Here is a 27178-nt window from a genome sequence, read left to right on the forward strand (position 1 = left end):
AATGATGACCCGTTTAAAATGTCAAGACTTGTTGAAAACATACAAAAGTGGTTAAAAAAAAGAATGACATCAATTATTGAAGTAAGAATTTCATGACTAGAATGAGAATAAAAATACTAAACTGGATTCAATCCAGACCCAGTGAATGAGGCTGTTCAGAGAGTGAGTGTGTGTGTGTGTGTGTGTGTGTGTGTGTGTGTGTGTGCATCCGTGTTAAGAAGCGCTCAGGTTTATGTTGTGCATGGAAGGGGTGTGCTTGTTTTTGTACTTTAGATTTCCATATTGTCAGGATTGAGTGTCCGGTGCTTTTAAGGTGACTGTGTTTGTTTACGTGTATGTGTGTTCAGGTGTGTGCTGAGTGTTGTTGGAGGGATCAGATTTTGTCTATAACACATAGGTCAGATCTCTATAACAACGGATATAGTGAGGGGACATCTACGAGTCAAGTCTTCTCCCCCGTCCCCTCAGAGCTCCACCTCTTTAGAGATCTGCGATGCGATGTGCCTGAAGGCGAGGGGAGCCCCCCACAGGCGTGTGTAGCGTACTCCGTTTGCCTCTGCGGGACCCACACTCAGTTGGCACACCTCAGCTTGGAATGCGACTTTTGATCCTGCCGACCCATGACTGCAGCACAGCAGAAACGGGCCAGCGTGCCGGACCTGGCAGCCGCATCCCCTCGCTGCCTCACGCAAGGCCAGTACCACTTCTGCAGGGGCCCGGGGGGGACGGGGGAAACGACCCCTTACATCCCACCCCCCTCCCCTGCCCCAGGACTGGGACGCTTTCTGATCCCCAGATAAATGGCCACTGGAGAATAGAGAGAGAGAGAGAGCATGAGAACGAGACAGACCAATACTGAGAAAATCATATTTGAGATTCACATCTTCAGAAAGAAGTCACTGCTTTCATCACCCTTGTTTTATGCAATTGTATAATGTTATTATTTTTATTACTACTACTACTTATTATTAATATTTTTTATGTTAATTATTGGTGTGTGTATTGATGCTTTAGTGTTATTTAAATGTATAACAATTATGTAAGGGATAATCCACGGCTAGCCATGCATTAAAGAATTTTAATGCACGACGTAGAGGCGAAGAACCACCCGACGCGAAGCGGAGGATTATCCCGCTTATACCTTGGTTATTTGCCAAGTTAAAAATAAGTTAAAGCTGTAACTGATGTTTACAGTGTAATTTTTTAACAGACGTGTAAAAATGACGGTTATTTCTTAAGTTTAGGCTCGTCAGTTCTTGCACTCCGTCCGCTTTAAATAAAGTAGAGCCATCGGATTGCTTTTATTTGAATGAATTCACATTTATTTAAATTCATTATTAAAAGAGAGAGACAGAGAACTGAAGGAGAAGGAACAGAGAGAGAGAGAGAGAGAGAGAGAGATGCGTGCACGAGTTAACGTTACATGTGTGCGTCGATCTCTTCTTTAAAGTCTAGCAGCTAACTTACAGTCCCCTCGTTGCTTAAGCCTACCTAAACGTTTTCATATGCGTCTCTCACTCTGCTTGCAAGTGTATCTGTGTTACTATGGTTACCAATGTAGCGGATTAATTTCGAACTGTAATCAAACTGACTGGAACTACCTGTGCATTAAACGGTTTTACTGCACACCTTCCAGCCAATCAGAATCGAGTATTTAAACAGCCCATGGTATAAGCTATAAATTATCCACAGCTGAAGTTTATATTAGTCTATTCATTGCAATCTGTTGACAAAGTCTGTTCTTAAAGTCGGCATGACATGAAAATTGAATTGGATATTTCTTGATCATAACATGTAGTATCACATGAGGACTCACCCTGTGACCGAAGATCTGCTGACTCCCTCAGATTCATTTGTGATCCTGCAAAAAAGCACACATCTTGAGATGATCTGCATTATCCCAACATTATCCCATCCATTCACACAACTCCAACATAACTAACAAAAAGACAAACATGCGTATCTGGATATCTCAGTCCTGTATGGAGATGACCCAGCAATTTAATCTGCAATTTGGTCAATATAACTAACTATCCTGATGTTGATCTGAGCAAAGTACAACAGTCATAACGCATAAAAACTTTGCATGTTCCTGGATGCATGCAAACCGATTAGAGACAAAACCTCCATGCACCATCATCCAGACTTTCCTCACCCTCACAACCTATTTGTCAGACTTGCACAATTCTGCAAAGGACATTGCATGCAGATAGGCGTGCATGTGCAGAGACAGACGGACGTGCAGCGGCAACAGACAGGCAAGCAGAGGCAGACAGGGGAACTTACTAACTGTTTTGGATCCCTGTGGAAGAGTGCAACCCGACACTGATTTATTAGAGCCCTGGCGTTTAGAGGGGTCAAGATTGACCCTAGGAGAGAGAAACAAAATGAGGAGAGCAAGAGAAAGACAGAGAGAAAGTCAAAGACAGAAGGATTGAGTGATAGTGAGAGAAAATGGGGAGAAATAAAGGTAACAGAAATAAGAACAAAGAGGGAGAGATTAGGAAAGGTACACATTTGTAAGCTTGGAAAGCTTGAAAAAGAGAGGCAATACGCCAAGGAATGATGAAGGTGTGAAGCATGAGTGTACAACTAATTTTTAATCTGAAAGAATTACCCAGTGTTATTCGACAGGTCGTACTCTAGCTCTTTAAAACAAAAAAGGAATCCCTAATATACCTGCAGCCAAATTATGAGATAATAATACAGGTGACTTTTAAGACCTGATGCACGGATCCATTATACTGTTACACATGCATTTCTTTTCACCATTCACTTAAAACCAAACTGACTGTTTACATGAATACTCACCAAGCCTGGCATTTTAACATTATTTTGTGTGTATTTGACTGTTTAAGTGCAATAAGCAGCGAAAATAACTCAAAAGTACTGAGAGGCGGCTTTATGTGCACATACTTTGTGTCTGAGCACAAAATTTTGTGCAAAAAGCGCAATCCCACCTCAAAATTCAAGCCCTGTAACAACATTCATCCGGAGCAAATTAAACGAGTGAGTGAGGGGAGGCGGGTTTTTGTGTCAACTCGCTGTCGGAGAGATGAGAAAGTGAAGCTGGTATCTATTCTGCGGAAAATGAGTATTGGAAGCGTTTCAGATATTTCAGTATCGATATGTATCAAAAAAATCTATATTTTTGACAAGACTAGATTGCACTTAGTTTATTTCAGATGTATTTTTAAAAGACTGATATAGAAAAATGTATGTATTATATATAAAATTCATGCATTAATGCGTTACACGCCACTGCTGAAATCCACCCACACCTTGGATGGTTCTCTTACGAGAGGTTCTCTCGTATTGCGTAAGTTAGCTTACGCTACGGGAAAGTTATCTTTTCTCGAGATCTGAAGCCAAAAATTATCCTTAATTTTGTATTTATTGTCAATGCAGTGCGACAGCCGGCAGACCATGGCAGGCTACATAAGCGTGCTCATTGGCTGTCCAGCGGCAACTGCTGCAGCCTACCAGTGAGCTCTGTGTGACATCATGCCCCACACCCCTCTAACCGTCAGGATGGGTGTAGCCCGCGTGTATAAGGAAGGGCTCACAGGCTGAAAATCTGATTTTCTTGTCTACAGCGAAGCTCTTCGCATCGCTGGATCTTGAGAGCCACCGCCGTTGAAACCAGCGACCAGCAAGCTTAGGAAAGTGCCTGAGGAAGCCGGCCGTCTTCGCTGCCTTCAGCCATCCGTGCCTGCTACGCCATCTGGCGACATATCCTTTCATTGCTGTGTATGCTCGCCCTGCGACACACACTTTCTCTCATTTCTCTCCTAAAAGAGCACGAGACGTTTTTCTAAAAATGCCTTGTTTTTCCTGCGGCTTGTGCCGCTCCCCGCTCAGCAACGGAGACCGCCACCTCATCTGCGCTCTCTGCCTGGGCCGCGAGCACGCCGCCACCGCACTCTCTATGGGCGGCTACCCCGAGTGCGAATAACTCTCAATGTCGACCCTGTGGGCTCGACTTGAAGTTTTTGACCAAGCTGTCGCTCCGCCTGTCTCTGCCGGGCCGCGCAGGAAGAAGCGCCGCTCGCAGAGACCACCGGAGACTGATGTGGCACCGAAGAGCTCGGCGGATCCTTTCCCTCAAGCTTCTCCCTCGCCCTCTCCGCCCCCCCTCCCGGCCGCTCAACTGCCGGCTCTAACCGCCCGCGCCGCCGCCGCGTCAGGGGATGAAGCGGATGAGTTAGATGAGGATGCCGCCGCTGACAGCTGTTCCATCCTGGCTTCTGACAGCGAGGTGTGGTCTACCGCCTCCTCGTCAATCCAGGATTCCGGCCGCACTCGAGCAGGCGAGGACGCGGAGCTTTTGCGCCTCCTCACCAAGGCCGTTGACCAGCTGGGCCTCGAGTGGTCTCCTCCAAAGGAGCCAGCGCCGAACAGACTCGACGGCTGCTTTCTTCATCGCCGCCGCCGAACACCAGCATCCAGGACTGCACCTTTCCTGCCTAAGCTCCACAGCGAGCTTTCTAAATCGTGGAATGCACCATTCTCCGCGAGAGTCTCTTCCCATACCTCATCGACACTCTCACAGGTTGACGGCGCCGCTGAGAAGGGGTACAATGCCATTCCCCCCGTGGAAGAGGCGGTTGCAGCGCACCTTTGCCCGCCTTCTGGATGGCACTCAAAGGCTGCCCTCCCGTCAAAGGCTTGCAGGACCACATCAGCCCTCGTCGGCCGCGCTTTTAACGCCCCTCTCTCCCCCACCGGCCTGTTCAGCCCAGCGGTAAACGGGATCGTGGACCGCTTCTCGGAGGTGCAAAAGACCACACAGGCAATGAACCTCTTTCTGCCTCGACGCTCGAGCTCAGCCGCACGCCGTCCTCGCGACCAGCCTGCGCAACGCTCTGCCCAGCGTCCAGCTCGACCTCCGTCCTCGCATTTTTTTTTCTCAAAAAGAAATCTCAAAAAGAGTATAATGTCTGGTTGCACGGCTCACGCCGCATGTGTTTCAAGTGTAGTGAATGTGCCCACGTTTCTGTGTTCACCCCTGCACACAAGCACTATAAATCCCGTGTCTCTCACAGAGCCCACTCTCATAAAGCGGGCAAAAGCCGCTCGAGTGTTAGAAGTAGGTCACGTGTCCACCCCACCGTGCCCACACCTACTCACTGCCCGCTCTGTTACACGGCCTCTCACTACCGGTCATGTTTCAAATGTAAGTCCTGTGCCCGCCCTCGAGCGCTCACACATACTAACAAACATTTCGCCCCCGACGCCGCCCTCGCGCATCACACTATATGTTCCCCGTCCAAAGCCACCGGGACACTGTGTGTAAAACGGCCAGCCATCGCTGCATGCGAGCCGCCGTATCGTTGCGCCCGCCGTATCGTTGCGCCCGCACCTCCGTATTAAGCTCTCGAGCCCGCGAGCCCGCGATATGCTGAGCACAGTAAAAAAGGGCTATACTCTGCAGTTTGCTCGCCGCCCCCCGCGCTTTCAAGCATGAACCGAGACGAGAGTGAATGGGAAAGTAGCACATCTACTTCGGGCAGAAATAGCGACACTTCTGTGCAAAGGGGCTATAGAACCGGTACCCCCTTCTCTGAGCGAGTCAGGCTTTTACAGCCATTATTTCCTCGTTCCCAAGAAGGACGGAGCTCTCAGACCGATCTGAGATATTTGAACAAAGCTCTTATGAGAAGACCGTTCAAAATGCTCACAACCAGGCAGATCCTCGTGCAGATTCGCCCGAGGGACTGGTTACTTTCAGATCCAGATAATACCACGTCACAGGCCATTCTTGAGATTCGCCTTCGACGGTCAGGTATATCAGTACACCGTCCTGCCGTTCGGCCTGTCTTTAGCACCCCGTACATTCACGAAGTGCATGGACACGGCTCTCTCTCCCCTGAGAGGTCAGGGAATGCAAATTTTGAACTATTTGGATGACTAGCTGATTCTAGCACAGTCAGAGGAAGAGCTTATCGCTCACAGAACAGTGCTTCTCAGCCACCTGGAAAGCCTGGGTCTCACGATCAACTGGACCAAGAGCTCATTACTGCCCAGTCAGTCAACCTCTTTTCTGGGTGTGGAACTGGACTCTGTGGCAATGATGGCCCGCTGTATCCGACGCCTGGCCGCGTCTTTCCAGCCGGGCAGCACCGCACCTCTCAAGACATTTCAGAAGATGCTGGGTTGTATGGCTTCAGCTGCAGCAGTGCTTCAGCTGGGTCTACTGCGTATGCGCCCGTTGCAACGCTGGTTGAATGCCCGAGTGCCTCACAGAGCCTGGGCTTCCGGCAGCATTCGAATCAGAGTGACTCAGAGCTGCGTTTCAGCACTGAAGCCCTGGTTAGCGGCCGACTGGTACCAGCGGGGAGTGACAATGGGAGCCGTCTTGCACCGCAATGTTATCTCGACGGACGCATCCAACTTAGGTTGGGGCGCTCTTTTCGAGGGCAAACCGGTCTTTGGCCTGTGGTCAGACCAGGAGAAATGCCTCCACATAAACTGTTTGGAGATGATAGCGGTCGAGAACGCGCTCAAGCGCTTCCTCCCACTCATACGGGATCACCATGTGCTAGTCCGCTCGGACAACATGTCCGTGGTGTCCTATGTGAACCGACAGGGCGGTGTCAGATCCAGGAACCTCTGCAAACTGACAGAACGCCTTCTCGTGTGGGCTCATCACTCGTTGCGCTCGCTGAGAGCTGCCTGAACGTCGGCCCAGACAGACTGTCCAGAGACATCATTCCCCCGGGAGAATGGTCTCTGCACCCCCAGACAGTCCAGTCACTCTGGCGCCTATTCGGCAGGGCGAAAGTCGACCTCTTTGCGTCAAAAGACAACGCTCACTGCCTGATGTTCTTCTCAAAGAGCGAGGACGCGCTGGCCCAAACTTGGCCCAGCCTCCTGCTGTACGCTTTCCCTCCGATCTCCCTGTTACCACAGGTCATCAAGAGGATCAGGGAAACGCACCATCCAGTGCTCCTCATAGCCCCGCGATGGGAGAACCAAATCTGGTACCCAGATCTAGTGAGGCTGTCGCACTTAGCCCCATGGCCGATCCCCGTGAGAAAGGATCTCCTCTCTCAAGCCGGTGGATCAATCTGGCATCCCCATCCAGAGCGCTGGTCTCTGCATGCGTGGATAATCAACGGATACCCTTTGACCTGCCAGAAGGGGTCGTAAACACGATCACGCAGTCTAGAGCTCCTTCCACGAGAAGGCTCTACGCGTCTAAATGGTGCGCTACTAAGAGCCTGGATCCACGTACATGCGGGGTTCCACGGGTGCTCTCCTTCTTACAAGAGCTGTTGGACGGGGCAGGTCCCCCTCCACGCTCAAAGTGTATGTTGCGGCTATTGCAGCGTTTGCGGAGACGACGCGCGGCCGTGCAATATGAAGGAACGAGCTCATCATCCGTTTCCTCATGCTGCGTTCACACCAAACGCGAATATGCGTCTGGCGCGAGTGATTTCAATGTTAAGTCAATGGTAAGACGCGTTTACGCGCGTCTGGAGATCTTGCGGCGCGAATGAGGCGTTTAGCGCGGCGCGGTAGACGCGAATTTGCGCGCCTAGTTCGCGCGAATGACGCGAATTGAGCGTCTGGTGCGATACGCGCGTTAAGCGCGAATTGTGCTTTTTGTGCATTCACGCGTTTGACGCGAATTCGCGTCTGCCGCCCGAATTGAAAAATCTGAACTTCTGCGTCAATTCGCGCCGCGTTAACCAATCAGGAGCCTGCTTGCTGCTGTCACGTGGTGAACTGACAGTTTATAATGTTATTTTATGTTTGGCCTCAATAAATTTTGTATTATGACTAAAATGCACAACAAAGCAAATAATCTTTTACATAAATACTCGATTTTCAATATATGAGAGATACTCATTTTGTATTGAATGCTATTTATTCCATATTCTAGATTATATGAAACTTTATTAATCTAATGTAAAGACAATAAACACAATATAAAAACTTTTCAAAAAATCACAGGACAGGTTTCACTTTTGGAGGCTGGCTCCATTTATTATCAAAACAAAAATAAATGACAGATTAGGTGCGTGAGAGGGTGAACCTCGCACCGGGCTGTACAGCGCGGGCTCGTCATGCAGAGACCACTCGAGGCCGAGGCTTTATACGGCCTACGCTGTCCTCGTCAGCGTCCTCACCGTTAGGTCCACCAAACCTACCTCCTGAAGCAAATTGTGAAATTCCTGAAACCCTCCGGAGGGTTTGGTGGACCCGAGTACTGCGACGATGTCCCCTACGCTGCTGTTTCTGCTCTCCAGAGCATATACGAGCGGTGACTCTCTCGATCAATGCTATTGCTAATGCTCGATAAACATCTAAAAAAGATGGCCGCCAACAGGTTTCGAAACTTTCGCCCCCGGGCTTCGCATTTGACGCGCGTGACGCGCGTAAATTTCGCTTCAAACTTTTGATTTTACGCGCGTCAATTTCGCTCTTGACGCGCGAATGCACACAAAGTGGTCACGCGTATAACTAGACGCGGCAGGCGCGAATTTTGACGCAGATTCGCGTTTGGTGTGAACGCAGCATCAGAGGAGCCAGACGGATGAATCCCCCGCGGCCCCCCCTCGGTTCCTATCTGGGATCTGTCCTTGGTCCTGGAGGCCCTGAAAGCTTTTCCCTTTGAACCGCTTGAATCCGTGGATCTGAAATACCTTTCATTCAAATCGTTTTTCTGATAGCTCTGTCTTCAGTAAAACGCGTGGGGGATCTACACGCGTAGATCCGAGCAGCTCTTTGTTTCGTTAGCTGTTAGCCCCGCATGTCTCAAGTTCGGACCAAATGACTCCAAAGTCATCCTCAAACCGAGACACGGTTACATCCCCAAAGCGATTGGTACCCCCTTTAGGGCGCAAATCATCTCCCTGTCGGCTCTGCCAGCATCCGATAGCGAGGACAGTGATAAACTCTTATGCCCCGTCAGGGTGCTGAGAGTTTACATCACGCGCTCCGCCGCCTTTAGGCGTTCCGAGCAGCTCTTTGTTTCGTTTGGTGGGCGCACCAAGGGTCTCGCCGCCTCGAAACAGAGCCTGTCCAGGTGGATAGTGGACGCGATCGCAGCAGCTTATGCGTCAAAACACCTGCAGTGCCCTATGGGTATCAGAGCCCACTCCACTAGAGGCATGGCCTCGTCGTGGGCTTGGTCCAGCGGGATTTCTATTCACGATATTTGCATGGCGGCGGGCTGGGCCTCCCCATCTACATTCGTGAGGTTTTATAACCTGGAAGTTCCCGCCTTGCAGGATAAACTGTTATCAGTATAAGTGATATGTATGTTCTGCCCAGTTGCTCATGTGCAGACTACGTTGATGTACTGTTAATATTTCTGGTAAATGGCACCAAGGGAAGAGTTTTTCTGTACACAGACCGGCTGTGCCGCTCTGTCTTCTTGTCCCCATTACGCGCCTGTGTACCGGTGCTGGCCCGTGTCGCTGGCCGCCTATCCTCCACTCAGTTGCGCTGGGGATTATTCTCTCTACACATAGACCGGCGAGACCGCTCTATTTTCCCCTATGATGTGCTTATGTACTGTGCTGGCCCGCGCTGCTGGCCGCATTGCCTACATTGATACATAGACCGGCAGCACCGCTCTATTTTATATGAAGTGCTTATTACATGTGCTGGCCCGTTTCTCCGACCGGCCACCTGTTCCAGCATGTGGTTTTTCCCCGGTTTCCCTGGGACTCATGCACTGGATGCTCGGCACGCACGGCATTGACAAAGGGTTCCCGTAGAGAACGTACTCGGTTACCTAATGTAACCTCGGTTCTCTCTAGAAGAGGGAACGAGTATTGCGTAACCTGCCGTGTCGCGCCACGAGCTTTTGCGCTTCAGACTATGAAAACCAGATTTTCAGCCTGTGAGCCCTTCCTTATATACACGCGGGCCACACCCATCCTGGCAGTTAGAGGGGTGTGGAGGGCGCGACGTCACACAGGGCTCACTGGTAGGCTGCAGCAGTTGCCGCTGGACAGCCAATGATCACGCTTATGTAGCCTGCCATGGTCTGCCGGCTGTCGCACTGCGTTGACAATAAATACAAAATTAAGGATAATTTTTGGCTTCAGATCTCGAGAAAAGATAACTTTCCCGTAGCGTAAGCTAACTTACGCAATACTCGTTCCCTCTTCTAGAGAGAACCGAGGTTACATTAGGTAACCGAGTACGTTTTAATGTCAAGCCCAAATGATATAATGGATTATACACTGCTGCATCCAGCAGCACAAATGCCAGGTAGTGACTAAAAGTACAGTGACCAACAAACCTCCAGCAAAAACAGAGAGACAGCTTTCCATTCTAAATGATGCTTAAACCTGTTTTCTGTCATGTGATGTGCGATACTTTTTAATGCATAACTATGCATATAGAACTTCTCCTCTTACCTGCGTGTGAGTTTGGAGGTGAGTTTGCTGAACAGGTTAGAGGTGGCCCGGCTGCGGGCATTGGCCGGCAGGGCTCCAGCGTCATGACTGAGGGTGGGCGACGTGGGCGGAGGTCCATAGGTGGGCGGAACACGGTCACGGAGCTGACCCCCATGGAAGGTGCTCCGGATGGTGGATCCACGTGTCAACCGACAGCGCTCACCTGAGGAAGAAGAGGAGGATGCTCCCGCTCCAACAATACTGAGAGTGGAGGGAGAGGTGGGAGGGAGGCGGTGAGCCAGAGAGCTGAGGAGAGATAGACACAAATAGTGAATGAGAGGCAGACAGGGCACTGCAATATGCAGCACAGTGACAGAGTGTAACTGTGTTTGTGAATGTGTGTTTGTCACCTGTTGTCTTTGCCGTTCTGCAGCAGCGAGTGTCGGTCAGTGCTAGAACGATCTGTACATACGTACGTGTTTCTACGGGTCATAGTACTTCCTGGGATATTGTTCTGCAAGGAAGATGGCAGACAACATTTCGTTAACCTCCCACAAAATAAAGAATATCATTACAAAACACAATGCTACACATACACTCATAAAATGGGATCCAACATTCTGAGACCATATTGAAAACCTAGGATTCAAAATGTAATTAAAATAAACAGAAAGTTTTAGTATTAAAAATTAAAATGAAAAAAGAACTATGATGCAAAATTATTATTTTTAATATTTAGGATTCAGTCACTTTATGCTCATCAAGGCGCCATTTATTTGCTTAAAAATACAATACAAAATTGTGAAATATTATTACAATTTAAAATAATTTTTCTATTTTACTATATTATTATTATTGGTGCTCAAGAAACATTTCTTATCTTTATCAATGTCGAAAATTGTGTGCTGCTTAATATTTTTCTGGAAACCATGACACATTTTTTCAGGATACTTTAATGAATAGAAACAGCATTTATTTGAAATAGAAATCTTTTGTAACATTATAAATGTTTACCCTCACTTTTGATCAATTTAATGCGTCCTTGCTGAATAAAAGTATTAATTTCTTTAAAAAAAAAACTTCTGACCCTAAACATTTCAACAATAGTGTGTATATAATAAAATAATGATTCAATTAGAGAAATTTCTCTCACTGTGGTGGCGGTCATCTCCTTGCGGCGATCAGGTATCTCTGCCTTGTTGGGGTTGTTGGCAGTGCTGACCATTGGACTAGATGGTGGTAAGGTTCGACTGCCCATTACACTACAGCTGGCCTTCCTTGGCGGCATGCGGCTCTCACGCAGCTCACGATCTCCACCGCTGGTCGGGCTGCGCTTAGGGTGCATCACAGGCATGCTAGGACCACCTGCAGAACAAACTGATAATGATTATAATCATAAACAATTAGAAGTACGTTTGTGTTTAGAGTTGAAGCTCAAGTGTCTCGTACAGAAGTCACTGTGCCGTCGCTGGCGGTGGTAGGTAGAGGCGCTGCGCTGAGTCTTGCTGTGTGAGGATGAGGAAGATGATGAAGAAGAGGATTGTTTGTTGGTTCCATTGGTCATTGGGCTTGGACGCACACGTGGCAACGTCATACTGCCGCTAACTCGTGACTCAGCGCCATCCTATGACCAAAAAGCAATGAAAAAAAATGTAAAAATGAAAAATAAACTCAGATTTCAGGTCTTTGTTTATCTCATGTGTTATGTTTTACCTCAGTCTTCAGGCCCAACAGTAGATATGTAGCCGTGACTTCATTATATTTCTGAGTGAGTAAAGAGTCCTTAATTTCTTCAGTAGTAAAACCCATCCCGACCATAATCTCTGAAAAGACAAAGAAATAAGTGAGAACAGAAAGAAATATTTCCAGACACAATCATTCTCTTTATTCTATGCATCACAGTAACAGAACAATTAGTAACAGTAGTAAAATACTTTAACCAGTTTCTTACTGGTCTACATGCTCACCAATGCGGTTGGCGTCACTGTAGTCCTCTGCTGGCTCAATGTGGGGCTTCAGCTCGTCGCCTTCAAACCCTGAATTCATCCACTTATCCTTCATCACTTGCTGTGGAGGAAATACCAGCATCCTGACTACACAGAAACTTCTTAGCTCAGTCATTTATCTGCTTTGACTTAACACGAATTATACACTAATAATAGCATTTAGCGAATTTCAGCAAATGCATGCTGTACATCCTACATCACACAAATAGGCACATTAGTATCTGGTATGGTAGTGTGTATCAATGAATGTGCAAGTAGGCACCTCTAGAGTGCAACGTTTGCTGGGATTGAGCACAAGAAACCTGCGCAGAATCCCCTCACAGTCTGTGGACATGTAGAAGGGTACACGGTACTTCCCCCTCAACACTCGCTCACGCAGCTCCTGGAAAACACATGCACCAGCAAACAGTGTGACAAACAGATATCAGTGTGGTCTTAAGGGTCTTGACACACCAAGCCGACGGATGGCCATCGGTGAGCTTCTGTCAGGCTAGTTTTCGGCTCATTCAGCATATTGAATCCATATCGTGGCCGTTGGTGAGAGAGATCGCTCTGATTGATTGTTCAGTCTAGAGAACGTGTCAGTGCTCAAGAATAAAAGTGAAAGTGATGAAAGCGAGTCAAGACAGCAGAGATAAAAGGCTGTTCTAATTTTACATTATCTTACCTGAGCATTCCAGTGTGCAAATATTTTCATAACATATAACATGAGCCACATGGAATTAAGAGCAAAATTTCATGCTAGGCGACTAAAAAAACAGCTTTAATTAGCTAATGGCTATTAAATTGTATGATTTCAGTCGCCTGTGATTGAGATAGAGGCAAAAAAATAAGTTTAGCGCAGATATAATTCCATTGCCTGGTGAGCTTTATGTACCGTCGCTTGGCTGAGAGCACCCTCCGTCGCTTTCTCTCACACATGCGCACTTAACGTGAGAGAAAAAGAGGGGCCTACACATGCCACGTAAAGAGAATTGACGCGCTAGATCTAAATGCTCGATGGCCAAGAGTTGACAGAACTGTCACGGTCCCGATCGGGGCAGTGCTGCATCGTCATGAAAGTTTACGTGTTTTTAAGCCTTGCCAATTTAGACATTCAAGCGCAAGAAGATGCGAACAACAACTCGCATGTGCTGTGTGCCCAATAAGCTGCATCTGACAGCATGCAAATACTGAATTTGAGCTCTCTTTCACATCTTCTTGCGCTTGAATGGACAATTTCACACAAAATGACGTGAAAAAAAACAGTCTTGGCGAGTATCCTAAACATGTGTAAAAGAAAACGCATGTGTAACAGTATCAGATCCGTGCATTATGTCTTAAAGTGACCTTAAAGTGACAGCAGCCTAATATTCCTGCTGCTGTCAGTGTTTTAATGTTAATCAAACAACAAAAGAATCACTGTAAAAAAATCACTTGTTGTTCTTGAATGAATAACTTTTGTAACTTTAATAAGGATTAATCTATATTTAACTTATACAGCGAAGACTATGCCGTGTTATTTTACATTTAATTACTTTATTCAGTTTCTGTAGCTAATCTACCTAACCTGTATCTAATTTTATATTACATTTATGTAGAATTTTTTTATTTGCTCTGTTCTTGCATTCCATTTAAAAAGTCTGGCAAGTAAAATAAAAAATGTACTACCCAATGGCGACTCTGACTTTGACGTCGGCTTGGTGTGTCTTGTTTAAAACTTGTTCAAAGAAATGTTTAAAACCAAAGTTAAGACACATTCAAAGTACCGTAAAAAAAAAAAAAATTTCTCTTGATGTACTCTACCAATTTTTTTTATTAGAATTAATACTTTTTTTCAGAAAGGTGCATTAAATTAATTAAAAAGCGACAGTAAATAATTCATTACATTGTTACAAAAATATGTTTTAAATAAATGTGTTTTTATTACTTTCTATTGATCAAAGAATTAAATGAATTTAAACTGTAACAATATTTCACAACATTACAATGTTTGCTGTATTTTTGATCGAACAAATGCAGCCTTGGTGAGTAGAAGAGATGTCTTTCAAAAAACAAAGAATCTTACCAAAACTAAAACTAAGGAATGGTAGTGCATTTTTTGTTGTAAATAGAAATATAACTGGTGTCAGTTTATCAATATCACAAAATTCTTTCCTTGTAGGGTGTAAAATGGCAGGAAATTATCATTGTGAGTGTAGGAACAAAATAACTGTACCTTGAGGTTCTGTCCATCAAAAGGAAGAGACCCGCTGACCAGCGTGTAGAGGATGACACCCAGGCTCCAGATGTCCACCTCTGGCCCGTCATACTTTTTTCCTTGAAACAACTCCGGAGCTGCGTATGGCGGGGAACCGCAGAAGGTGTCCAACTTATTCCCCAACGTAAACTCATTACTAAAGCCAAAGTCTGCTATCTTTATGTTAGCATCTGCATCCAACAGCAAATTCTCTGCCTACAAATACAGAAAGTCATGAGCGTGTGAAGGAGGCAGAAAAATAATTAAGTTGTACAGATTAACTGTGTGAAGGAGAGAAAAACAAAGAGAAATAAACAGGACAGAAAGTGATACAAACACATACTACAAACAGTAATACTACATCATACATTTACAGCATAGTGCTTGTACAGTGCTTGTATCTTTTTGTATCTTTAAAATGATTAATTATTATCAAAACTGAATAAGATTGAATGGGGTTTGAAAAATCTGCATAATTCAAGATATATCCTCACACAATTTTGCTTCTCAAGCAAAATGAAAAGTGTTAGAGATGTTTCAGATATTTTAAGTGAAAACAAGACAAAAATGCAGCTTTGCAGTGTAAAGATTCAAACTCGTACCTTCAGATCTCTGTGAACTATATTCTTCTGATGACAGTAATGAACAGCTGACACAATCTGAAACGAAATAGAAAAAAATAATATGACCCAGGTAAAACACGTGTAACTGTAAACCAGAAGCTTAATGTGACACAACACCTTGATCTTAAACTGTATGTGCTGTATTCATTAGGTAAATGTCTCACCTGTCTGAATTTGGCTCTAGCCTCTATTTCTTTCATTCTCCCATGAGACACCAGGTAATCAAACACCTCACCTGGAAAACCAAATCCCACACGTATAATGTCCCAAAATATCACAGAGGCACCTATAAATGTTATGAGTATCAAAGGTCTTTTTGCATTATGTTTCAGCTCTGGGGAAAAACCACATTACACAAATAAATACCCTATAGTGAACACACAGCTCATAAAGTACTTTCATGGACACACAAGTATGTACTAGTATGTAGTTACACAATGTTGTATACTCCATACTTCAGTATGAACTTCAGAGCTCACCTCCACTTGCATATTCCATCACAAGATAAAGCGTCTTCTCTGTTTCAATAACCTCAAAAAGTTGCACTGTAATATATAAGAGATACAATATTTTTGGAAAGCTTAGGTTTAAACAGCATTAGCTAATTATTTTGCACAGTCAGTATTATAAAAGCAGCATTCATGCATTCATTCATTTGTTGCATTTTAGTGCATCTTACCAATGTTGGGGTGATGGAGGGTCTTCATGATCCGCACTTCTCTGAACAGCTGCAAGAGAAAAGAGAAAGAAAGTAAGAAAGAAAGGGTGGTGTGATTCTTCAGTCATTATCAAGAAAAACAATGCCGTTTAAATTATTTTCCCAGAATATACTGATATTCTTAGTATCATCAACGTCAGCCTCAAGGTAGGACAGTAAAATCCAGATAGAATATATACTTCTGTATTTTGTTGACTCTCAGTCTGAAGGGAGTACCCAATATACCATTCCAGTTGCTGTGGAAACAACGTGACGCACCTGAACCAATCTGTATCAGCTGTTTTCCTCAACTCTGTGGGTTACTGAGGGTTGTCGACTTAGTAGCCAATCCCAATACTCTTCTCTTTTTTATCACATGGCCTCATTCTTTCATTATGACTAAGCACAATATTGTGTTAAAACAAAAACAAAAATCCACTAAATCTATTTAAAAACTGTTACTGTCAGTTTAAAGTTGGCATGCAATGGAAATTCACCAATATTCTCTTCATGTTTGTTATTGATCTTACAGCATCTTCAATAAACAAGCTACCTTTGGTCCAGAATGCAGCTGCTAGAGTTCTTACTAGGTCAAGAAAATAAGATCATATAACTAATTATTTAATTATCGATAATTACCAATTATCTCTACACTGGTTACCTATTAAGTTCTGTATCAATTAAATAGTATTGCTACTGACCTATAAGGCCCTAAATGATTTAGCTCCTGTATATTTAACTAATCTTCTATCGCCTTACAATCCATCATGCTCTTTAAGGTCACAAAACTCTGGGCTTTTGATAGTACCTAGAATATCTAAGTCCACTAAAGGAGGGAGAGCGTTATCACATTTGGCTCCTAAACTCTGGAATAGCCTTCCTGATGATGTTCGGGGCTCAGGCACACTTTCCCAGTTTAAATCTAGATTAAAGACGCATCTCTTTAGCCTAGCATTCATATAATGCATCTCCTAACCTTATACAGTTATATCAGATCAAACGCACATGATTATTCTTGCTTAATGTTATGAACAGCAGCTACGCTAATTATTTTCTATTTGCTTCTCTGTTTTATCTTGGGATGCGCATCCTGAGGTAACTAGAGAGTTTGTCAGCTCCAGTTTGGATCCAGCCTATCATGAAGATTTCAGATGCCCGACACCAATGAAGAGACGGCGCCAACTCCCGCGAAGACTTCAGAAGATGCAAACTCTGAATCAACATGCACCAATGCTACATTTTTGTAAATGTCATAAACATTTGTTAACAAACAAGTATTCATTACTTCAATGAGCTCATTGTTTCTGCATTAAATTAATACATTGTTTAAATAATTAATACCTTTTTCGCTGTGATTTTGTATATGTACATTTCTGAAATACATAACTTAGATAGTTACATCTGATAATAAATCACTCTAAATTATAATGTGGACTCATGCATTTTCTGTAAAGATGCTTTGAAATTATGTGTATTGCGAAAAGCGCTATACAAATAACTGTGAATTGAATTGAATTGAATTAACAACCATGTCCATGCATGTTTTTTTTGTTTGTTTTTTTGACCTAGTCATTTTTTTTCAATCAAATTGTCTTAACACAATTGTACAGTGAAACGACAGATTCCTCTCAAGTGTCTTATGCTGGACTTCTCCAGTCATTTGGTCAACTTAAACCCACCCCGTTCTTACAATCGACTGCAAGCTCATAGATCTGCCTCAATCCAATCATCCAATCAATAACCAGAGGATAGAGCAAAGTCCTAGCCCTAATTTTTTTCTTTTAGATACTCCTAATAAACATGTAACAGTAAAATGAACATGTTTAAAACTGTGTTGTTGACATAAGAGTTCAGAGATGTTTGAATTAACTGCAAAAAAATATGCAGATCAGATGACCAGAAGAAGATTAGAAAGAAGCATTGCTGACACATACTGTGAATGAATGCTGTAGTGAGCCATGTCACGTGTAAACATACTTTTTATACTTATTTTATGTTAGATCAAATAGGAGCTATCATATAGCAAACCAGACAAAACATGACCCAACATGACACAGGACAAATCTCTAAGCTTTCCTTTATGTGCAACACTAAAGGGCAAGAAAAGAGGGATGGGACAAACACTTACTCTGACAACTGGCAAATGCTCCACTGAACAGTGATTCCAGCACTATAACAGCTCATATCAGCTATATGAGTGATCAAAAAGCCAAACGTGACTTATGTTCAATAAGGGTGGTTTACAGTTTGTGTACAGTTAACTGTGTGTGTGTTACAGAGCCAGTACTGAATCACAGTGGGGCATTCTGGGCCTGTGGAGAACCGCAGCTGTCGACCTCTCCTCTCCAACACACACACTAAGCACACAAACAAATGATGCATTTTGAAAACAAGACTGCCCATGGCCAGATTTAAAGAGATAAGTCAGAAGACTTTGGAATAAAATGGACATAACTAAACAATGCATGGAAATACAGTAGATATTTAGAGAAAAATAATTACTGTACTCACACGCCAATTCTCCCCATAAAAAAGACAGTTCATACAGTATCACTGATGTCTGATGCTTAAGTTACTACATTTCAAAGGGGAGCTCTTGAATTAAACACAGTTGTCTGTGCTGAAATTTAATGTAAGATCCATCCAGAATACTGAAAACTACTGTTTTCACAAGTGTGTTCAAAGACAGAAGCCTATCAAACATAGGTTTGTCAATAATCAAAAACAAATCTTGATGTATGCTCAAACACAGAGCAATGTGGAGTGTTGGGCTTCAATAGGAGGAATGAAGGCCGGAGATAATCTATTACGAGACAGATGAGTCACTGGCATACAGGCGAGCGCGCAGACTCAACAGAGACACTAAACACCACACACACACACACACACACACACACTTTACTGCAATACTTCCAAGAGCTTCACACTTTTCTAGATAGGCATCTATAGTTATATATGCACTATTCACTTGTGGCACTCAATATGTGATTTTCTGGACACTTTATATAGAGTGTGCATGGATATTTTTTCCCGTTTCTGTACTAAATGTGTTAAAATTACATCATTATGTGGCATTTGTTGACAGTTGTCTTAATAAAGAAGAAAATGTCTTGAAAACATAAATACTAAATATATACTTAATGGTCTTACCTTTTGTAGGCTGGTTGGGTTCAACTGAGTCTTGTCGATAATCTTTATTGCAACCTAAATGTACAATTCACAATTAGTTATTTGAGCTCCAAAACCTTTATTTTTCCTTAAGCCAGGTAGATAGCCTCCAGAAAAACTGTTATAGTGTCCGTTATAGTGTCATTTGATTTTCATTAGTTGATACTTTTATCAAAAGCAACTTGCTAGAGTACCTGGAAACCAGTTTAAACAATTCTTGGTTATGAAAAATGACAATATGTACACTACCGTTCAAAAGTTTGGGTTTGGTAAGAATTTTTAATACTTAAAATAAGTCTCTTTGGTGGAAACCGTGATGCATTTTTTCTTAATTCTTTAATGAATAGAAAGCATTTATTTTATTTATTTGTATTGTAACATTATAAATGTCTTTACTGTCACCTTTGATCATTTGAATGCATCTTTGCTGAATTAATTACTTTTAAAGAAATATCTTACTACACCCAAACTTTTTAACAGTACTGTATATATTTGACTCTATTATTAGAATACTACAGAAGATATATAAGAAAATAGCATCTGTGTCAATATTTAAAACTGCTCCTTGCTTCAGAGTTTTGGTCATTTTCAGGAGTGACAACCATATTGAATAAATAAAAAAATGCAGGTAGTGATAAATGTGTACAACACCCAACTGTAAAACTAGTTGTTAATGCAGTGATGTAATTAGAAGTGTGTCTATGTCTCTTTTCTTCTCGCGTGGCGCAAGTCAGAGACAGAGCCATGTGTCTTGACTCATTTGCAAATACTCATGCCAGTCTGTCAGTCTCTCCTGTAGCTGCTCCCACCAGCCATGTGGTCTAGAAGTAACTCATACTGTACACTTGAGACAGAGCACATGCTGTTAGTAACAACTTAAGGCGTATAAACAAAGCACATTGATGGGTATTTTATTAAAAATTGTATCTGAGCACTAACATTACTTCGATCAAAAAGAGCACAAAACTTTTAGCATCCATGCTACCAAATTTATAGTTACAATAGTGTTATGGTTATATCAACCATTTTAAGTCTGGGAATGACGATTGTATTCCATGCACACACACAACCATAATTTAAGGGATTCCCATCTGCATTTAAATGTGGCTGTCACTCCCAAAAGTGTATACGTGGCTCCAGACTGCCACGCATAAGTTCACTGTTAATTATGCAGACTTTCTATAATGGTATTTAAACTTTTGATTTTTTTTTTAAATGTACATATTTTAACACTGATGCAGTGTTAAAATATGTACATTTCTAAAAAAAATAATAATAATTAAATAACTACTCTTTAAATATCACATTCTAATATTGTCCAAGATTATTAAAGCTCTCTGGTGCCCACTAACAAGTCTATCTAAAATCACACTATATCAGTTTTGGTTTATAAAAGGTAAGCGTGGGCGTGGAAATTTTCACACTTAAGTTGGACCACTTTAAAAATATACCACCCAAAGAATTAATGCTCACAAGTGTTCTAATGAGAATGAGACCTAATACAGCAGCTCCTGTAGCTACATCTTATCACACCCTTCTGGTTTTACCTATGTAAACTCTCTCTTTCTCTCTCACCTCTTTGCCTGTGAGGATGTGGCGGGCTAGCTTGACTTTAGCAAAGTTGCCCTTGCCGATGGTTTTAAGGAGCCGGTAGTTTCCGATGTGGGGCAACTCGTCTGAGCTGGAGGCCATGGAGTTACGACATCTGGCACCCAGTGAACGACTCGACACATTCGTCCCCTTCTCTGAACGACTCGCCCCCAGAGACGCATGCTGGACGAAGAGACAGACACATCGAAAATGTATTAAGATTATTCTAACTAAAGTTTTAACAAATAGTTTGGATCAAACTGGGGAACATGTGATGTTGTTGAAGCAAACAGAAATAAGAAAATGGCCTCAAAGAAAGTAAAAAAGACAAGTAGTTAGCTTAGATCACAGAAATCACATGTAGATTTATTAATTGAATTAATTAAAGCAGAATTTTATTGAGGAATAGGAAAGTTTTAAGAAAGGAATCATTAGTGAAACAGACTAATGCTACAGCACTGATTGACTGCACCAGATTTCTGAATTAAATCCTCATTAAGCCTCTTACTACACACACACAAAAATCAGTCTACACTAATGCAGTTGGGCCACACAACTGTTGTAGTGGCTAGTAATTAGTATTTTATTTATTTATACCAATGTTTTGCTATCTTTGGCCACTGCATCACTTAATTTAACTACTATAGTGTGAACAATTCTAAAAAAAAAAGAACAAGGTCACAGTTGTGTTGCTCAAATTTGGGATTAGGCAATGATGCACCGGAATTTCGGCAACCTATATTCACCCGAAATAGTTTTGGTGGGCCGACACCATTGACTGAAACAGTGGCATTTAATTAGTGTTTCTCCATTGATGCGTTTCAACCATGTCAGGGTCTGTTTCGTGCACACAACTGCACAAATTACTGTGCCTAATTTGCTAAATTTAATTACTCAACCTTTATTTTCAGGTTTAGTTTTTAGGCTAAATAAAACGTTTCAATGTTTTGGTAAAAAAAGTATTTCAGTGCATCACTAGTTCACGCATTTACAAAGGGTTTGTAACTGCTTTTAAAGGAGTCCTCAGCTTTGGTTACAAAACGATGAAACAAACAGTTTGTGCTACAATAATATAATACAGAATTTAATAAAGAAATGCATAACTTTCTGTGCCATGTGTGTTTTTCAGGGTCTAAAATTATTTAGAAATATGCACATCTGAGGGGAAAATTAAGATAATTCAGCTTTCTTGTCATAAACATGAAATCTAATTTTAAAAACTCACAGCGAAACACAAACACATGCACAACCTTAATAAATGGTGACAGAAATCATATGAATTATCATTTAGATGGCTGATGTGATGATGGTATAGGAGAGCGTAAGCACTGGTGTGTGAATAATTCTGCCCTATAATACAGGATTAATTTACTTTGCCATGGAGGTTTTAGTCTGTCGCTGCTAAAACTAAACTATTTAGATTAGCACATTTAAACCTAAACCCTGAACACTCAAACTAACATCTGGTGAAGTTTACTGAATGGCTCCAACTGCCCCCCTTAAGAGGGGAGAGGAAGGAGCTCACACAGAAATCAAAACACGCCCATACAGGTCCACATCAGCACCGCTGACCACGGGATTACAGTTCAGGGATTGAATAAATTACTAACGATGCCCTGCCATACTCTTACTGGACACTACCTCACACACAGCATCCTACGTTATATACACAATATGCCAAACTGCACACACTGTGAACCAGGTCTCACTCTTATTTTTGAAAAAATTATAACCAAATAAATAAAGAATATAGCATAGACTGCTCCTATTTGAAAAGGGTTTATTGGGAGAATCCCAAATGTGAGAGAGCATGTGTGGGTGTTAAGTAAGCTTAGTCCAGATCTGGCTCACATTTTCATTATTTTAATGATCTGGTTGTTTTATCTTAAGCATCCTGTGCAAAGACCTTTAAATGCCCCAACTTTCCATAATATATGGTATATTATGGTCAGACCATGTTTGCTCAATAAAATGTACCATGCACGTTATCTTAGCTCTGTATCCTAAAACTCTGTCTCTGTCCCATATAAGGAAACATCATGTGCTACAGAGTTACATTTAATAACCACCATATTAGTGTTCTCTAAGACTGTCTGAGAGCTGAAAAATGCTGCCTTTGCACAGTTTATACACAAAGGTAAGAAGTCAACATCCATATGTGTCACATACTATTTATTAAGATGTCTTCATCTGGTTGTTTTTGATGACAAATATATCATTTGACTAAATAAGTCTATGACATCCCAGAATCCTGTGCATGTTTCGGCAGTTGGTCTAAAGAATAACAATGCTGAATTTGAAAGAAAGGAATAATTTTTTACCGTTCACTACCGTTCAAAACATTTGGGGTCAGTAAGACTTCTTAAAAAATAATAATATTAATTTAGCAAAAGGATGATCAAACAGTGACCTTTAAGACATTTATAATGTTTGATTTCCATTTCAAATAAATGTTGTTGAACTTTCATCCAAAAATCCTGAAAAAATTTAGCACTGAAAAATATTAAGCAGAAAAACTGTTTTCAACATTGATAATAATAAGAAATGTGTTTGAGCAGCAAATCGGCATATTAGAATGATTTCTGAAGGATCATGTGACACTGAAGACTAATGATGCTGAAAATCCAGCTTTGCCATCACAGGAATAAATTACATTTTAAAATATATTCAAATAGAAAAAGTTCTTTTAAATTGTAACAATATTACTGTTTTACTGTATTTTTGATGAAATAAATGCAGGCTTGGTGAGTGTCAGAGACTTAGGCTATATAAAAAAAACACTGAAAAATATCTGACAAATCCCAAACTTTTGAATGGTAGTGTAAAAAGAGGCAGACAGTCCAAATGCAAAACGGTTTTGTCCGTTTCTAAGACATCAACAACCTGATCCTTCACATAAAATGTAGTTAGTTGTGCACATTTTAATGAATTACTTAAAACATTTACCTTGGTGCTTGCTTTAAAATATACAGCAAGTCAAATTATATTCATTAAGCATTACCATCAGCTGAGATTTTGTTTTATGATAATTTTTTAATAAGCTTTCAGACAGTTTCAATCAAGCAGTCAAACATCAGATAAATTGAATCCCTACTGATTTTACATCAACAGCACTCTCTTTTATTAAGTAAATGAATTAGGCGAAGTAAAACCATAGTTGTTTTAGATTGTTTACTAAGATATTGAAGCAACACTAAATACATTAACCGACAGAGAAGTCTAGGTCAGGTCATAAAACACACTGTAATGTGCTGGCGCATGACTGGTAGGCCACTACACCAGCCAGTGCGTCTGAGTATGGAGCACGCAACTGTAGACGAACGGAGACGGCAGATCACAGCTAACGCTAAAAGCTCATCCTCCCTATATGACTCTGGAGCCCCAAAAGGTCATATTCATTTTATAATTTGCAGAGACAGAGTGCTCAGAGCTTCTTGCTATTCTCCCGCAAATTCTGCCAATGAAGCAAAACCCCTCTCTGGGAGAAGAGCGCGCGCTCGTGCGCAGATGATGCGCTGATGTGTACACTATGCGGATGGCGCTCTACTGCCTGCGCGTTTCGCAGCGTCTCTTTTGCTGCTTTGCACATTCAAGGATGCGGCCCATTTTTCCAAAGAACCTGCTACGCGTACATGGGCCACTGTATCCTGCCTCTCCATCCTCCCATGAATGAACGATACCAGGCAATGAATTCCTGATATTCAATCCCGGTAGCAAAAATGACCGTGCATCTGACGTTAAATACTGGGCGTTGTAGGATATGTGTGGAAACGGAGCGCCTAGATGATACAACAATAATAATTCATTTGAAATTATGATACTTACATGATCTGTGCTCCGGTCGTTCGCAGACGGTAAAGCAGACCGAGAGGACATTTTTCCCTGAGATTGCAAACGGTTAAAGAGGAATAGCGCGAGCAGTATTCACAGATTTAATCTCCCCCGGTAAACGCAGCCCACATCGGCCGTGCTGCTGCAGCTGGGGCCGTGCTCGTCTCACACCGCCTGCTCGGTAAAGCCTGCGTCTGTCATGGCAGCGGCAACAGCAGTCCGCAAATCTCACAGATGTCCTCGAGACAGCTGCATTATTTTTCTGCGATGCAAACCGTAGCGATCAAACGCGTCTGTTGACGATGTAAACGCAAGCGCGGCGGTATATATGTGCTAAAACAGAGTAATGCTTGGCCGGAGCCCAACGATTTTGTAGCGACTCACTACCCCCCGCCTCATCTCCGCGAGCAAAACAAATACGGCTCCGAAAACCCCGTCCTCTTTTCTCATAATAATACTGATGATCTCTCCGCTCCCCTGTACCGTTCACTCTCGCGCTCGCTCGCTCTCTTGTCGCATCTGTTTGTCATGGGAAAACAGAAGCTTTGGCCGGTGCCGAGGCCGAAACCCGTTCACATCCTAAAGCAGCCGTTATAATCCAGCGGCAGATATATGTGAGATGCGCCACTGCTGCCTCCGCTAGCGCTCGCTCGTCTCGGTACTGACTCGAGCGCGCGGACGCACGCGCGCGCGCGCACTGATGGACAATTTAAAGAGCTGCACACAATCTGATAGAAAACTTCTCCGTGACTGTAGAGGTCTTTCAATCTCAATCGTTGTTCGTTTTCATTTTATAGCTACTTATTAAAAAGTGTCTATTGAGCTCAAGGAGAATAGCTCAAGGTGTTGCAGCTATCAATCTTCTTATAAACAGTCAAATTGGAATAAAAATGAATGACTGAGAGAACCGTAGAACTTACAATATTTACAGGCTAGTGGCAAAGGATCATAAACACTAAAGGATGCAACTGACTTCAGATGACTGTGTCTGTATAGCTGAGCATTTGACTGAATGTAAATAATGTGACATTTTATTATTATCAATGTTAAAAACAGTTGTGCTACTTAATATTTTTGTGGAAATCGTGATCTTTTTTTTTTTCAGGATTCTTCGAGGAATAGAAGGCTCAAAAGAACAGCATTTGAAACTAAAACATTAATGCAAAAAGTCTTTATTGTCACCAATGTCCTCACTGAATAAAAGTATTACTTTATTAAAAAAAAAAAAAAAAAAAAAAAAACTTACTGGCCCAAGCTATTGAACAGTATGGGTACATGCACAATTAGCTATTTGTCAAACTTTTAAGGATAGTAAGTTTAACTAGTAAAATAACTTTCATTAATAAATTATTAACAAACATTATAATGCTTAACAGATCATTATTTAATGTCAATTAAAATGCTTACAAATGTCATTAAACTTAAGTATTACCTAATGCAATTTTTTTCTTCTAACTGTCTGCTATCTAAAGGTGTGTGTGGTGCCACGTACCATTACAGGTTGTCATCCTTCTCTGTCATTTCTCCATTTCATTCATCTGTTGTCAATTAACCATTTCTACTGAAGTTACTCACCGTTTCCTTGTGTTCCCTGACATTATTGTGTTCATGTTCTATTGCAAACATTGAGTTGTGATATAAGGTTATAGGGAAGGGTTTGGTGGTATGGGTAGGTTAAGGCTTGCCAAGGGGTCAACAGTGAACAGGGGTCAGTTTGATCACTATAAGGAAACACGGTTCAAACTTTTTATATTACAAGTTTTTTCTTGAAAAATTGATTTTTCTCCTGTTGACGTATGATTCAATGAATATTCTGTTTAAGGATATAGTATACTACGTGTTGAGGTAATAAAAACGTTTTGCATCCAAATTACAATTATGTGTAATGGTTGTCACAAGCATTTGGCTAAACTTTACTAACCACCCTTTACACAAATGTTGTTACAGTAGCTAAAAGTCCAAAGCATATAAAGGTAATTTATTAGTAAACATTTATAAACATCTATAATGAAGAGTTTCAACTTTAGATTGGGCAAAAACATGAACAAATGTAAAAGTGCATTAATATATGAATCTAAGTTTAATGAGATTTGTTAGCATTTAAACATTAACAAAACACATTCTCAAAGCTATTTGAATATATTAACTAATGATCCGTTAAGCATATAATGTGTGTTAATGATTTATTAAGCTTTTAATCATTGTAAACCATTTGTTGAAATCATTTAGATTTTTTAAAAGTGCTTAATCATATAAATTGAAAGTTAAATGCCATTTGTAAGCATTTCAATTTACATTAAATTATCTGTTAATCATCATGTAATGTTTAAAAAGAGGAAAATACAGAGATAACATACCTGATATATAAAACAAATAACAGCAGCCTCTGAATCACCCTTATAATGCTTCTATAAAACAAATGTGATGTACATTTAATCACCATGAGCTTTCATCTCCACATATATAGGCCAAAGACAAAAATATAACTTATAGGGTAAAATGACAAAAATAACCACACAGATAAGTCAAATAACACAATACACATAATTTGCAGTGAATATTTGGCATAAAAGAAATAATAACAATTAAGATTATCAGGAGCCAGAAAAATCCTCACCTCTTCAGTGCATTAACAATGCCAAGAGGAAAAGGAGGAGACAAAACAGGAAATTATGTAGACTCATTAT

The 27178-nt window shown here is 41.9% G+C and overlaps 1 protein-coding gene across 2 annotated transcripts; it reads right to left on the reverse strand.

The window, feature by feature from the left end:
• On the reverse strand, positions 1-25120 carry mark4a (MAP/microtubule affinity-regulating kinase 4a). Of its 2 annotated transcripts, XM_079870885.1 has the most exons (18): positions 24486-25120; positions 20646-20843; positions 19053-19106; positions 15885-15933; positions 15685-15750; positions 15370-15440; positions 15185-15241; positions 14562-14798; positions 12627-12746; positions 12326-12425; positions 12072-12181; positions 11808-11982; positions 11512-11723; positions 10769-10872; positions 10380-10664; positions 2287-2369; positions 1817-1861; positions 1-807 (listed from the first exon to the last, which is right to left on the reverse strand). In XM_079870885.1, exons 1-18 carry the CDS (start codon positions 24534-24536, stop codon positions 743-745), a joined length of 2082 nt encoding a protein of 693 aa, XP_079727011.1. In that variant the 5' UTR covers positions 24537-25120; the 3' UTR covers positions 1-742. The 2 variants fall into 2 exon arrangements, with proteins under 2 accessions (XP_079727011.1, XP_079727010.1); XM_079870884.1 differs by lacking the exon at positions 2287-2369 and having other exon boundaries at positions 328-807; positions 24486-24641.
• Positions 25121-27178: the final 2058 nt, after the last annotated feature.

This window comes from Squalius cephalus (assembly GCF_949319135.1).
Source record: "Squalius cephalus genome assembly, chromosome: 5".
Taxonomy (NCBI): domain Eukaryota; kingdom Metazoa; phylum Chordata; class Actinopteri; order Cypriniformes; family Leuciscidae; genus Squalius; species Squalius cephalus.

Excerpts from the sequence above, each read along its gene's own strand:
- mark4a (XM_079870884.1), bottom strand. The coding sequence starts at position 24,536 with ATGTCCTCTCGGTCTGCTTTACCGTCTGCGAACGACCGGAGCACAGAT. Across the intron at positions 15,441-15,684 it reads GATGGAATATGCAAGTGGAG|GTGAGGTGTTTGATTACCTG; the intron begins GTGAGCTCTGAA and ends TTGGTTTTCCAG. Across the intron at positions 12,182-12,325 it reads CAGTGACGCCAACCGCATTG|AGATTATGGTCGGGATGGGT; the intron begins GTGAGCATGTAG and ends TTGTCTTTTCAG.